The 14,730-nt window shown below is 38.1% G+C and overlaps 1 protein-coding gene across 1 annotated transcript in view; it reads right to left on the bottom strand.

Annotated features, from left to right (window-relative positions):
- Window positions 1-84: 84 nt before the first annotated feature.
- Window positions 85-14,730, bottom strand: part of LOC126298489 (Fanconi anemia group M protein-like) — a 238,262-nt gene continuing 223,616 nt past the window's right edge. The window contains exons 22-23 of the mRNA XM_049989825.1: window positions 6,214-6,319; window positions 85-348 (exon numbers count right to left, since the gene is read on the bottom strand). Coding sequence (XP_049845782.1) covers window positions 169-348; window positions 6,214-6,319 — 286 coding nt within the window. The 3' untranslated portion in view covers window positions 85-168. The remainder of the gene's footprint in view (window positions 349-6,213; window positions 6,320-14,730) is intronic.

Here is a 14,730-nt window from a genome sequence, read left to right as displayed (position 1 = left end):
TAGAACTATGACACTTTAATACATGGTTCATGTAAAGATCGAAGGTAGTAAGATAGGTCTTTTGTTACCATAAACAACATCAAATATAGTAATTTTTAACATTTATTTAAAAACTCAACACAGTGAGTAAAGACTAGATGTTTATTTTAATTTCCAAATTAAATCTTCTCAATCAGTTTCATCTGTATTTGAATCATGACAACCAGTAATACGTCTCCATCTTTTAGATGACTTTTTGAGTACTTTTCTGCGTCTCTTTCTTATGTAATGCCTCGATTCCTCAATATCACATTCATTTTTATCAGAATGCAGTGACTCCACCTCCATGTCATCAACACAAAAGGAATCCTGAAAAGGTAGAAATAAAACATACAGTTTCATAGCAAATTAATAAAGTTTATGTCTGACCCACAATGCATTTTCCATACATCACATCACAAATGAGAACAATCATAGTACAAATGTGGAATAATAAAAAATATACTGTGTGTCCCAGGAGCAATGGTCAATATTCACGCACATTTCAGGGATGAACCAGTAAACATGGGCTCTAAATTGTATACTTTAAGAGGTTTGACCACTACTACATCTTCAATACTGTGAAACAAATCTCTTCTACTGCAAGCTCTTTCATTTTCATATTTTGACAGGTGGTAGTATGGACCCAATTAAAAAAAAGTCCAGTAAACATGGGCTCTAAAGTGGATACCAACGACCTATGAGTACTTGCTCATCTTTGCTACTGTGAAACATATCTTGTTTACCGACCACGTGCTCATAGCTCTTAATGTACATATTTTGAAGCCCACGTTTACTGGACTTTATTCCTTGTTTTGGTCCACACTACCACCTCTCAAAATATGGAAAGGAAAGCACTTGCAGCAGAAGAGATTTGTTTCACAGTATCGAAGGTGGAGTAGTGCTGATAGCTCAATCTTAAGGTAACATTTTTAGAGCGAGCCGATGTTTATTAGTTTTTTCTTGCTTCAAATGATTGTTCCTGTTACATCCCTGAATACTGACCATTCCTCCTGTGACACCCTATATTAGTGAAGTGAGGCAACTGTAACTGAATCTGTTATTCACAAATAGTGCTGATTCCATTCCATCTAAAATGTAATTTGTCAAAGAAAAACACCTTGTGTTTATCCTAGTCACACAGTTGATCTGCTGTTTACTCCTAAGTGTATACTTCACATGAATGTGAGTTTATCAGTTTTGCTAATGAAAATATTTTTCTAAGTACAAAGATTTATTTGAGCAGAAAGATTACTTTGTACATGCAAGGAGGCTTATAATACACAAAAAATGTTTTTCAGAACATTTATAAGAGTTATTACTAAGAATATATGTTTATAACTAATAGCTGAACATATGTATATTTGCATTTTTCTGTCTTATTTGGAGAGAGTTACTTAGTGGAAATATCTTCAGACCTTGTGATGTGGTTGTGGTACTGTTTTTAAGATGCAGAAGGACTTTTATTTGTAAGTATAAATCTCATTACCAAATTATGCAATAAATTGCAGAGAACTATCAAAGTTGCACTATTAATTTTATTTATTACTTGATGACTAGTTTCAAACTAAGGTTATTATCAAATTATCCAATAAGCTACACAATAATATCTATTGAATGAAGTTCAGCCCTGCGATGCTTTACAAGCTGTGTTTAACTAGAATGAACAGTCATGGAGCTGTCGTAATGGGTGTTATTGCATAGTTTCTCCAATGATTTGATAATGATCTTAGGTTTGAAACTACACTCCTGGAAATGGAAAAAAGAACACATTGACACCGGTGTGTCAGACCCACCATACTTGCTCCGGACACTGCGAGAGGGCTGTACAAGCAATGATCACATGCACGACACAGCGGACACACCAGGAACCGCGGTGTTGGCCGTCGAATGGCGCTAGCTGCGCAGCATTTGTGCACCGCCGCCGTCAGTGTCAGCCAGTTTGCCGTGGCATACGGAGCTCCATCGCAGTCTTTAACACTGGTAGCATGCTGCGACAGCGTGGACGTGAACCGTATGTGCAGTTGACGGACTTTGAGCGAGGGCGTATAGTGGGCATGCGGGAGGCCGGGTGGACGTACCGCCGAATTACACAACACGTGGGGCGTGAGGTCTCCACAGTACATCGATGTTGTCGCCAGTGGTCGGCGGAAGGTGCACGTGCCTGTCGACCTGGGACCGGACCGCAGCGACGCACGGATGCACGCCAAGACCGTAGGATCCTACGCACTGCCGTAGGGGACCGCACCGCCACTTCCCAGCAAATTAGGGACACTGTTGCTCCTGGGGTATCGGCGAGGACCATTCGCAACCGTCTCCATGAAGCTGGGCTACGGTCCCGCACACTGTTAGGCCGTCTTCCGCTCACGCCCCAACATCGTGCAGCCCGCCTCCAGTGGTGTCGCGACAGGCGTCCGCATGTATCCCGTGCCACCCAACGTGCTCTAGAAGGTGTAAGTCAACTACTCTGGCCAGCAAGATCTCCGGATCTGTCCCCCATTGAGCATGTTTGGGACTGGATGAAGCGTCGTCTCACACGGTCTGCACGTCCAGCACAAACGCTGGTCCAACTGAGGCGCCAGGTGGAAATGGCATGGCAAGCCATTCCACAGGACTACATCCAGCATCTCTACGATCGTCTCCATGGGAGAATAGCAGCCTGCATTGCTGCGAAAGGTGGATATACACTGTACTAGTGCCGACATTGTGCATGCTCTGTTGCCTGTGTCTATGTGCCTGTGGTTCTGTCAGTGTGATCATGTAATGTATCTGACCCCAGGAATGTGTCAATAAAGTTTCCCCTTCCTAGGACAATGAATTCACGGTGTTCTTATTTCAATTTCCAGGAGTGTAGTTATCAAGTAATAAAGAAAATTAATAGTGCAACTTCAACAGTTCTTCACAATTTATTGCATAATTTGGTAAATCATACAGTCGCTGACATGATGACTTCCAGAATGCTGGAAATAAGTAAATCTTATTACCATCTGGAATCCTACTCATCACTGTTGACACCACTTCCCATACAGCATCCATGGCTATGGCTAGAAGTATGCACTCCTGTGGATATATCTGTGAATGTTTACAGTAATAGTTACTTTGTTGATAAAAGGTTGTGAGAATTCTGATATCTGTGGGAATATCAGAGCGTATCTGTAATAATCTACTGAAAAGTTATAGGCAGTGTCAATACTATCATCAATTTTTGTCAAATTGTATTAACAGCAACCAACAAATGTGACTGCATGAAACAGCACCATACATCTATCTATTGTAAGACTAGCTCAAAACTTGCAGTCTGTGGGTATCCTTGGATTGTCCACAAGGCTTAGGTTTGGTGGAAATCTGTTTCTTTCCTTACCCTCTAGCTAGAATTGTAGAAAACATTACTGAGAGGTTTGACAAAATTAACAATCTAAACATAATGTCATTTGAGGTGAAGCAAGACAGCTACAGATTAATGCAAGAAAAGAAATTATATCATTGATTTAGAGGAAATCTGGTTAAATTTTTTATGGGAAGGAGAAAATCAAAGGTGTGGAAGGTATGAAACTTGGAGATGAAAACGGGTACAAAATTTCATCTCAGCAGAAGGGCTTAAATATTGATAAGGAACAAAAATAATTTGTGTTAATCTTTGATAAAGAAGGAAATGTGTTCAAATTTGACATGACTTACTTTGAAATATGTTCAGCCATTAATTTAAAGCAAAGCTTCAAAGCTGAGTGCATACTTAAGCAGACAAAAATTAGGGACTGGCAGAAACTTGTTGTCAGAGCTATGGTGTACCAAACAGGAGCAAGGGTGTACCGAATGGTTGAAAGTGCTTTCCAAAACTTTAATATCTAAAGATGAATAACAAAGACTTGTAGATAGAGATAACAAACAGTGGGGTGCTATGTTTCTTATCCATATAAATTTCTAGCCATGGCTTTACTGCTGTCAAACACTTTGAGGTATGCTGGATAAATAATTTCTTTGTGCATTGTTTTTTTCTTAGGGTCCAGTATTTCTTCATTCTTTCTGATCTTCTTTTCCTCTCTTCTTCTGAGATGAAAGGGTTTGGCCTTTTGTGTAGATTTGTCTTGGAACCTTATGTTTTCATCTTTAGTAATTAATTTAACTGTTCAATTGATAAGGGAATTTTCTGAAATCTTTAATTTTACTAGGCCTTTCTCAGCTTCTTTAAACCAGTTGGGTTTTGTTTTGCAGTTACAGAAAAAGTCAAACATTTGTTTGGTTAATCTGTTGGAATTCATTCTGAGAAGATGACCATAAAAATTTATCCTTTTTTCTCGCATAGTATCTGAAAGTTTTTCAGTTTTCTTGTAGAGAGTTTCATTTTTGATGTATATAATTTTATTGTGTTGAAATTTTGGTCCCATGATTTTTCTTAAAATTTTTCTTTACTTTAGCTCAAGTTTCTCCACTTTGCCTTTGAAATTCATGTTTAGTGTATTTGCTGCATACAGTGCTTCTGGCTTAACCACTGTCTTGTAATGTGTAATTTTGGACCCCCATGAAAGGGATTTTTTGCTGTGTATTTTTTGTTAGTTGGAGGGCCAATTAAAGTTTATTTTTTCTGGATTCCATTGCTTTGCTTTCCCCAGCATTCCAACTAATCCATTCTCCATGATATTTGAATTCTTTTACTATTTTAATCTTTTGCTCTTGAACTATGAGGTATTTACACGAGTGCTTGATGATTGTCAATATTTTAGTTTTTTCAAAGGAGATGTGAAGACCTATTTTAGCTGCTTGTTTCTTTAGTTCAATTTTATTTATTTACTGTTTTACATGTCTATTTCCATAGGACCAAATTGAGGAGCAAATCTGCAAGATCATGGAACATAACAGTAATGACAGATAAAATAAAATGTTTATGAACCCAAAAAAAGACAAGCCATAAGTTTATGTGAACACAATCAACAATGTAACACAAGGATCATCTTAATTTTTCAAGGAACTCTTCAACAGAATAGGAGTAGTGATCCATGAGGAAACTCTTCAGTTTCAGTTTGTGGTAGCACACTGAAAACAGATGCAGCAGTATACTGCGCACCTTTCTGCACAAGAGTCAAGGAAGTGCAATCCAAATGCAGATTGGATTTCTGCCTAGTATTAACTGAGTGAAAGCTGCTAATTTTGAGAATAAGCTGATATTGTTAAGAAGAAATGACAGTAAAGAATATATTTATTGAGAGGCCAATGTCAGAATACCCAGACTAATGAACAGGGGCCGACAAGAGGTTCACGAACTTACACCAGTTATTGCCCAAACCACCCATTTCTGAGCCAGAAATATCCTTTGAGAATGGGAAGAGTTACCGCAAAGTATAATGTCATATGTCACAAGTGAATGAAAATAAGCAAAGTAGACTACTTTTTGTGTTGAACTATCACTTACTTCAGATGCCATTCAATAGTAAAAATGGCAGCATAAAGTCTGAATGTGGGCTTTCCACGAAAGTTTACTATATATCTGAACACCTAGATCTTTGAACTGTTCAGTTTCACTAATCACAGTCCATTATGTGAAATTGAAACATAGGGTTTTGTTGAATTGTGTGTTAGAAACTGTAAAAACTGTCCTACTGTGATTTAGCATTAGTTAATTTTATACAAACCATGAACTTATGTCATGAACTGCAGTATTTGAAACAATGCCAATGTTGCATACAACATCCTTTACTACCAAACTAGTGTCATTAGCACACACAAACATTTTCGAATCACCTGTAATACTAGAGGGCATAACATTTATATAAATAAGGAACAGAAGTGGCCCAAGCACTGATCCCTGGGGGCATCCTCCACTCACTTCACTGTGCCCCACTCAGACCACACATGTCACAAAGTGTCAAATTATTACTTTTAGGTGCACTCTCATCACCAATATTCCCATGTGTCATAAATTTCTTTCCCAAAGATATCAGACAACAATTCTACAATAAACTGCATATTTATGGAATCTGTAAGTGACTTTGGTTTGCTTGAAACTGTAAGATATATATTAACACTTAGGTTGTGAACTGAACAAGGTTAACAACCAATCAATCATCGAGGGAGCCCATATCTGATGTTATGCCGTTCTGAGTTTTGTTTTCTTTCTCCCTATTAATTGAAACTCAGCTTTGTTATAAGATGAGACTGTAAACATGCAGCATTTACACCATGTCATTGACAATAACTTACCCTTGCATATGTATCATTGAACTCATCTGCATCTGATGATGTATCTAATTTGTTATGTTGTTTTATTTCTGGTATTTTGAATTGGCCTCTTCCTTTCATTGGGCTTCTGTAAACGGAAAAAGTACCTGTTGACAGCACTGTAATTCACTATAATCTCAGATTATAAATGAAAACTGTAACCATAAATACAAACTTTATAACCTAAGTTCTAGTTTATAAATTTTTGCACTTCACATTTCCTTGATCTTAAATCAAATTTCTGAAACGGCAAGTTAGCAAGCCCCTGCAGTGAACATGTGTTGCGAGTAGCCTAGTGACAGCAGGACAATGTGAACACAACTATAAAAATGTGTGAGGGCCAACAAAAACACTATGGAATAGTTCACTGACCATATCAACTAGGAGGTAACAGTACTTGAGTGTAACACAAAAATCTTGCAAATAACCCATGGCATGTAGCCTTTTTTGATGTGCCATTACCTCAGCTTCACAAGCAGATGTACTGTACTTTGGTGTAAGTTTGAAAACAAGTGAATTGTGCCCATTCCTTGAAGAAGTCAAGTTGTCAGGAGCAGCATTATAGACTGGTGAATATTTTCATGGTATTCTCTAGCATAATTAATGATTAATGCAATGGAGATGCATTTTTGAGCTATTTGATTATGGATCCATACTTGGAGGCCTGTTCACCCATACATAATGATGATTGTTTCCCATGGCAGAGGAAGGATTTATTAGCAAGTTAACTTGTCTTGTTACACCACTTAAAATGTCTACACATGACAAAGTGCATGATAAGAAGTATTTTCAACTTTCAAACAGACAGTTTTCCAGATAAGATTAGATTCAGTTTTTATTGCATAGACCCAGAAATTAGATGATTCTCATGGTTGTGGACAAGTAAGAAAATCTAAAATAAAAACATAAGACATTTGAGTATAATACTCACTACCCTGTCAGATTTTCAAAATATGTGAATGCATTACAGTGAAGTGGAACTGCTAATATTTACAGAATTAATACATTGTAGTATATAGTTATGCACTTCTAACAAACTTATCATACAAAACATACCTAATCTTGACTGTTATGGCTAAGTGCTGTCAAAACTGCAATCTAACAGTAATTTTTATTAAAGCTGGTCTAACAGTCCTTGTTAAGTTATTTGTCTATAGAGAAGAAGGAGTTGCCTACAAAAAGTCTTTCGAACTCTGTCTAAACTGTCTTTTTTTAAGTACATCTACGTCTACATCCATACTCCGCAAGCCACCTGACGGTGTATGGCGGAGGGTACCCTGAGTACCTCTATCGGTTCTCCCTTCTATTCCAGTCTCGTATTGTTCGTGGAAAGAAGGATTGTCGGTATGATTCTATGTGGGCTCTAATCTCTCTGATTTTATCCTCATGGTCTCTTCGCGAGATATACGTAGGAGGGAGCAATATACTGCTTGACTCTTCGGTGAAGGTATGTTCTCAAAACTTTAACTAAAGTCCGTACCGAGCTACTGAGCATCTCTCCTGCAGAGTCTTCCACTGGAGTTTATCTATCACCTCCGTAACGCTTTCGCAATTACTAAATGATCCTGTAACGAAGCGCGCTGCTCTCTGTTCGATATTCTCTGTCTCTTCTATTAACCCTATCTGGTACGGCTCCCACACTGCTGAGCAGTATTCAAGCAGTGGGCAAACAAGCGTACTGTAACCTACTTCCTTTGTTTTCAGATTGCATTTCCTTAGGATTCTTCCAATGAATCTCAGTCTGGCATCTTCTTTATCGACGATCAACTTTATATGATCATTCCATTTTAAATCACTCCTAATGCCTACTCCCAGACAATTTATGGAATTAACTGATTCCAGTTGCTGACCTGCTATTTTGTAGCTAAATGATAAGGGATCTATCTTTCTATGTATTCGCAGTATATTACACTTGTCTACATTGAGATTCAATTGCCATTCTCTGCACCATGTGTCAATTCACTGCAGATCCTCCTGCATTTCAGTACAATTTTCCATTGTTACAACCTCTCGATACACCACAGCATCATCTGCAAAAAGCCTCAGTGAACTTCCGATGTCATCCACCAGGTCATTTATGTATATTGTGAATAGCAACGGTCCTATGACACTCCCCTGCGGCACACGTGAAATCACTCTTACTTCAGAAGACTTCTTTCCATTGAGAATGACATGCTGTGTTCTGTTATCTAGGAACTCCTCAATCCAATCACACAATTGGTCTGATAGTCCATATGCTCTTACTTTGTTCATTAAACGACTGTGGGGAACTGTATCGAACGCCTTGCGGAAGTCAAAAAACACGGCATCTACCTGTGAACCCGTGTCTATGGCAGTCTCAGTCTTGTGGACGAATAGCACGAGGTTTGTTTCACACGACCGTCTTTTTCAAAACCCATGCTGATTCCTACAGAGTAGATTTCTAGTCTCCAGAAAAGTCATTATACTCGAACATAATACGTGTTCCAAAATTCTACAACTGATCGACGTTAGAGATATAGGTCTATAGTTCTGCACATCTGTTCGACGTCCCTTCTTGAAAACGGGGATGACCTGTGCCCTTTTCCAATCCTTTGGAATGCTACACTCTTCTAGAGACCTACGGTACACCACTGCAAGAAGGGGGGCAAGTTCCTTCGTGTACTCTGTGTAAAATCGAACTGGTATCCCATCAGGTCCAGCGGCCTTTTCTCTTTTAATCGATTTTAATTGTTTCTCTATTCCTCTGTCGTCTATTTCGATATCTACCATTTTGTCATCTGTGCATCAATCTAGAGAAGGAACTACAGTGCAGTCTTTCTCTGTGAAACAGCTTTGGAAAAAGACATTTAGTATTTCGACCTTTAGTCTGTCATCCTCTGTTTCAGTACCATTTTGGTCACAGAGGGTCTGGACATTTTGTTTTGATCCACCTACCGCTTTGACATAAGACCAGAATTTCTTACGATTTTCTGCCAAGTCAGTACATAGAACTTTACTTTGAATTCATTGAACGCCTCTCGCATAGCCCTCCTCACACTACATTTTGCTTCACGTAATTTTTGTTTGTCTGCAAGGCTTTGGCTATGTTTATGTTTGCTGTGAAGTTCTCTTTGCTTCCACTGCAGTTTTCTAACTCTGTTGTTGTTCCATGGTGGCTCTTTTCCATCTCTTACGGTCTTGCTTAGCACATACTCATCTAACGCATATTGTACGATGGTAAATTGTTCTTATTCCCATACTGATACTATGCATTGAGCTATTGGTTGGAAATAGAGACATATTACTTGCAAAAATTTTCGTTAAGGAATAAATATACTGAGAAGCAGTGGTCAGAATATGAAGTTTCTTGAACAGGTTTCTACATGATGTTCTCGAATGTACACCACAAATGATTCTTATTATACATTTTTGCATGCTAAGAACATTTTCTCGATTTGACGCACTACGCCAGAATATGTCCCCATATGACATAACAGAATGAAAGTAAGCAAAGTATGCAAGTTCTTTTAATAAATCTTCTACATATGACATCATTCTCACTGCAGATACAGACTTGTTTAGGTGCTTCAACAATTCTGTTGCACGTATTTCCCAGTTTAATTTATTATTGAGTTGTAATCCCAGAAAATTAATAATGTCAATCTCTTCGAACTGTATATCTTCATATGTTATACATATGTGGAAGCAAATCTCCAAAAGGTTCTGAACTGCATATAATGGGTCTTTTCAAAGTTTAATGACAGTGAACCGATTTTAAATCATTTGTTAATGTCAGTGAAAACTTGATTAGCAGCCATTTCTGAAACCGTACTTAATTTACTACTTGTTGTAATGTATGTATCACCTGCAAACAAAACAAACTTTGCATCTGGTAATGGAACACACATGAGATCATTATAATGTATTCACTAATAGTCTCATCTAAAACTATAACCAAACAAGGATTCAGTTCATAGATATTTCTTTTTAGAATTTTCTTTGCTTTTCTTACAGTAGCTGGATGATTAAAAGTAATCATTTCTAAATTATAATCTAATTATGTTCGACTGTGTGCATGACATAGAGAGTGTGAGAGTGGGTGAGAGAGGGCATGGAAGACATATGTGGAGTGTGAGAATGTCTTATCTTATTGAAAACTACATAGAAAGTAAGTATGTGTGGGGAAATTTTTGTCCAATCATGAGTCGTGTAACTTATGTCCAGTGTGCATCTTTTGCATAAGAGTAGCCAGAACAGAAAGTTAGGTATTAAATCCATTTATATATAATTTTTTGGGATAATTCAAACTTTGTTCTTTTTTACTTAAATTTTGTTTCATAAATCCAAAGGTTCTTTCATAATTTGCTTTCTGTAACCCTGTTGAATGAATTGGAAATCACTGTGAGTATTTGAGGGCTGGAGCTTCTCTGGCTGTCTGTCAAAATCATTAGCCAATAAGATTCAGCATTTCCTGCATTTTAGTGTAGGGCTTTGTACTGTGCTACTGTGTCTCAAAGAGTTGCTCATTAAGCTCCTTACTGTGAAGAACATGTGGAAATGTGCCACACAAATTTCAGCTAAGATGAAGGAAGTATTTTGTTATTTTATCATAATTATGAAACAACTACAGTTTTATGCCTGTTAGCAAAAGTTTGGAAATTTTAAATGATTTTATTTGGAAGTTATTTGAGTGTGAACTTTCTTGTTGTACAGCAACTCCACATGGCATGTTTTGATTAGATTAGATTAGATTAGATTAATACTTGTTCCATAGATCATGAATACGACACTTCGTAATGATGTGGAACGTGTCAGGTTAATAAAAGATGTCTGTACAAGAAATTACATTACACAAAATATTGCATGACACTAATGATTAAGTTTTTTTTTTTTTTTTTTTTTTTCTTACTTTATATCTAAAAATTCAGCCAATGAGTAGAACATTATCTAAATATTATGGCAAGCAATTCCTCTAAGAAGACCACTGGATGACTTGAAACAATAACTCAATAATAGCTGTGGGTCAGTGGCTGTGCCAAATGTGGAGTTTATTCTGATTAGATTTGTAAACTTCTGTACGTTTTCTGAGACCACTGAATGGTAATAAACAACAGAAAAATAAAGATAGGAAAAAGAGTAGAAAACCAAGAAGGTGAATAATAGTATAGAAGCTAAAAGACGCAGAGTTGAAGGAATAATATCGGATGAAATCATGAAACACAGTTCTGGTGGATGAGCTGCAAACTGTGGAAGACTGGAATCATCATTATTATTATTGGAGAGATCTATCAATGGCTTTCCTGGATTCAGAGAAAACATATAACATTGTATCCAAAAATAAAGTGTGGAAGTCATAAAAAAGGAATGAGGTGAATCAGTGGGTATTGAAAATAAAGGAATTGTACGAATGAAGTGTAAGTTTTTCAGGCATGGGAAGAGAGAGAACAGGATACCTGACACAGTTTAAAAGAAGAAAATATACTGTCTTCATTACTTTTCATAGTGGTGTTGGTGATGCAATGATACAAGTGGCAAGAGAGACAGGAGACAGGATTACAGCAATGATGTGTGCAGATGATATGAGAATATGGGGGAACCAGAAGGAGAAGGTACGGAGGCAAATAGGTGTTTGGAAGTAAGTTGTGCAAGAGGATTTCTGCAATTTTATTGAAAATAAGTTTGAGCTAGTGGTCACAACTAGAAAGAACGATACAGGTATTATAAACACAACACAGTGTGGGAAGCAGCTGATAGAGGTGGGAAGCTTCAACTTCCTGCTGAGTATAATACAGGAAAATGGATGAAATTACAAAGAGATAAGTGGACATGCAGGATAGCAAGGCAACCTGATAGCTTTATGAGCAGTGTGAGATGAATTATATGGAACAAGTCCCCCAGAATAGTAAGAAGGTGATATAACAAATATACAGAGGGGTCCAAAAAAATGTATCCACTGTTTAAAAGTCCATTAATGGCAGACTAATTGACGGAGTTGTCTCATCTTTGGTAGTGTAATAGTTTGTAGTTCCGGAAATCGCCACACAAGTGTTGTATTCCGTTGTTTTGTTTTGTCAGATGACAGTAGCCAGATAGTCAGTGTTTTGTTCTTAGTTGCGCCTAGTTACTCGAGTAAACATGGCTGGCGCAAGGCTTACATTCGATGGAAGGAAGTCAGATTTGAAGTGGTATTTTAAGTATGAAAACATTAATGAGGTTCAACAGCAATGGTGAAATGAGTATCAAACAGAGCCACCGACACATTTAACAGTTCATCACATTCGAGACAAATTTGAAGCCAAAGGCTGTGTTAAAGATGTGCACAAACAGCTATCTGGACAACCTGTAACAGTAACAAGTCCAGCTAACTGCTGTCGTGTGTTACAACAATTCACTCGCTCACCACAGACGTCTGTGAGACAGTGTGCCCGTTAAACTGGAGTGAGTCGCTCAAGTGTTCAGCGAATTTTGAAGACAGCAGAGTGGAAGTGCTACATCCCACGATTGCTACACACTATGAACGAGGACGACCCAGATCGTAGAATGGAGTACTGCAAGTCGTTTATTAACATGGTGCGCAACGATGAAGAGTTTGCAGAGATGATTGTGTGGTCTGATGAGGCACAGTTCACACTCAATGGTACAGTAAATTGCCACAACTGCATCTACTGGGCCGCCAAAAATCGTAACATCCATGTAGACAAAGCCGTGAATTTGCCAGGAGTAAATGTGTGATGTGGGTTCTCTTACAGGGGCTTGATTGGGCCATTCTTCTTTGACAGCAGAGTAACCAGTGAGGTGTACCTTCAAAAGCTTCAGAAATCCATTTTACCTGCCATCCGAGACTTGTATGGAGACGGAAGAGTTTACTTTCAACAAGATGGTGCCACAGCCGACTACCAAAATCTTGTTAGGGTGTATCTTGACGAAAATCTACCAGGAAGATGGATAGGCTGTAGAGGTGCTGTGGAGTATCCACCACATTCCCCAGACCTAACTCCTCTGGACTTTTACCTGTGGGGAACACTAAAGGACGTCGTTTATTGACAAACGCCACGCACATTGGATGAACTTCAAGAATTCATCATACATTCATGTGCAAATATCCAACTGAACGCATTGCAGTCAATAGTTCGTGCTGCAGTTCGGTGGCATCGTTTGCGTGTGGATGTTAATGGCGACCATTTCGAACACCTACGGTGATATCTTTAAGTTGGCCTTTAAGCTACACTTTCACTAAAAATGAGGCAACTCCGTCAATTAGTTTGCAAGTTATGGACTTTTAAACAGTGGATACATTTTTTTGGACCCCTCTGTATTATACACCAATTCACTGCGCAGGTGCAGAAATCTGGGTTATGAAAGAAGGTGAATAAAGTAAGGCATCACCAAATGAAACAAAGATTTTTTTGACAAATTTGATAGGTGAAACGAAAAGGGAAAAAAATTAGAAATAAATGTGTTAGGAAGATAACACATGAAGAGCCCATACAAGAGAAGATTGAGTGGCAACATTTAAAATGGTATGGGGATGTGAGGAAAATGGATGAGATTAGGATGCCCAGGAAGATGCACAAGAAGACGGAGAGCAGGAGGCATGGAATAAAGGTCAAGGGACAAGTAGCCAAAAGAAGTGGAAGAAAGCATTCAGAAGAGAGGAGAAGACTTGCCAGAATAGCAACAGAGAGGTGGTGCACAGACTGGAGACGAAAGCAAGGCTTGTATTCCAAGCAAATCCAGCCAGTGATGGCAAACTGTACATGAGACTGATAATGGTGGTTGTGCTGCAGGCCGAGTGCAATGTGTTTGGTTTCTTTCTGATGGCTTTGCACAGTAATATTGCGACAGCAACATACTCTATTATTGTGCCACTTAGTTGGCTTTTTCTAAATTTTTTTCCATTGTTAAGATTCCTTTTTCACAATCTGTGAAAACTAGTGAATTAAAATGATATAAAGGAGGTACATAGTCATATGTTGAAATATTTACATAACAAGATGCATTTCTGATGCCAGGAAATACAGTCCCAGTTTCAATGGTATAACAGTGTAATTTAGACTATTCACAGCGAATCATACATCAAATTCAAAGTAAACTAACATAGTTTTTCATACAAATGATCAATATGTGCACCTTCAGTTATATGGCAAACATTCAACATAAAAACCAATTCTTTACAAACTTTGGTTAAGAAGTTCAGAGTAATGGAAGCAATAGCACTTTCAGTTCCGTGTCTCAACTCTGCCAAATCATTAAATAGTGGAGGAGCATAAACACGATCTTTTATAAAGTCCCAAAGGAAAAAAAAATCACATGGCATGAGGTCAGGATAACGTGGAGGCCAGCAGAAAAGAACTCTATCGTATTGACCATTATGAACAGTCCAACAGTCTGGGACTTTGACGTTCAACCATTCTCGTAAGAGATGACAATGGGGAGGGGCTCGATCCTGTTGCCGAATGAAGTTTCTAGGTTCACTTAATTGGGGAAAGAGCCATTCTTGTAACATATTCAAAGCTGCATTCCCTGTTATGATAGCTT

This window comes from Schistocerca gregaria, chromosome X (assembly GCF_023897955.1).
Source record: "Schistocerca gregaria isolate iqSchGreg1 chromosome X, iqSchGreg1.2, whole genome shotgun sequence".
NCBI classification, from domain to species: domain Eukaryota; kingdom Metazoa; phylum Arthropoda; class Insecta; order Orthoptera; family Acrididae; genus Schistocerca; species Schistocerca gregaria.
The sequence above is the reverse complement of the archived record's forward strand: the minus strand, read 5'-3'. Positions and strand labels throughout refer to the sequence as shown.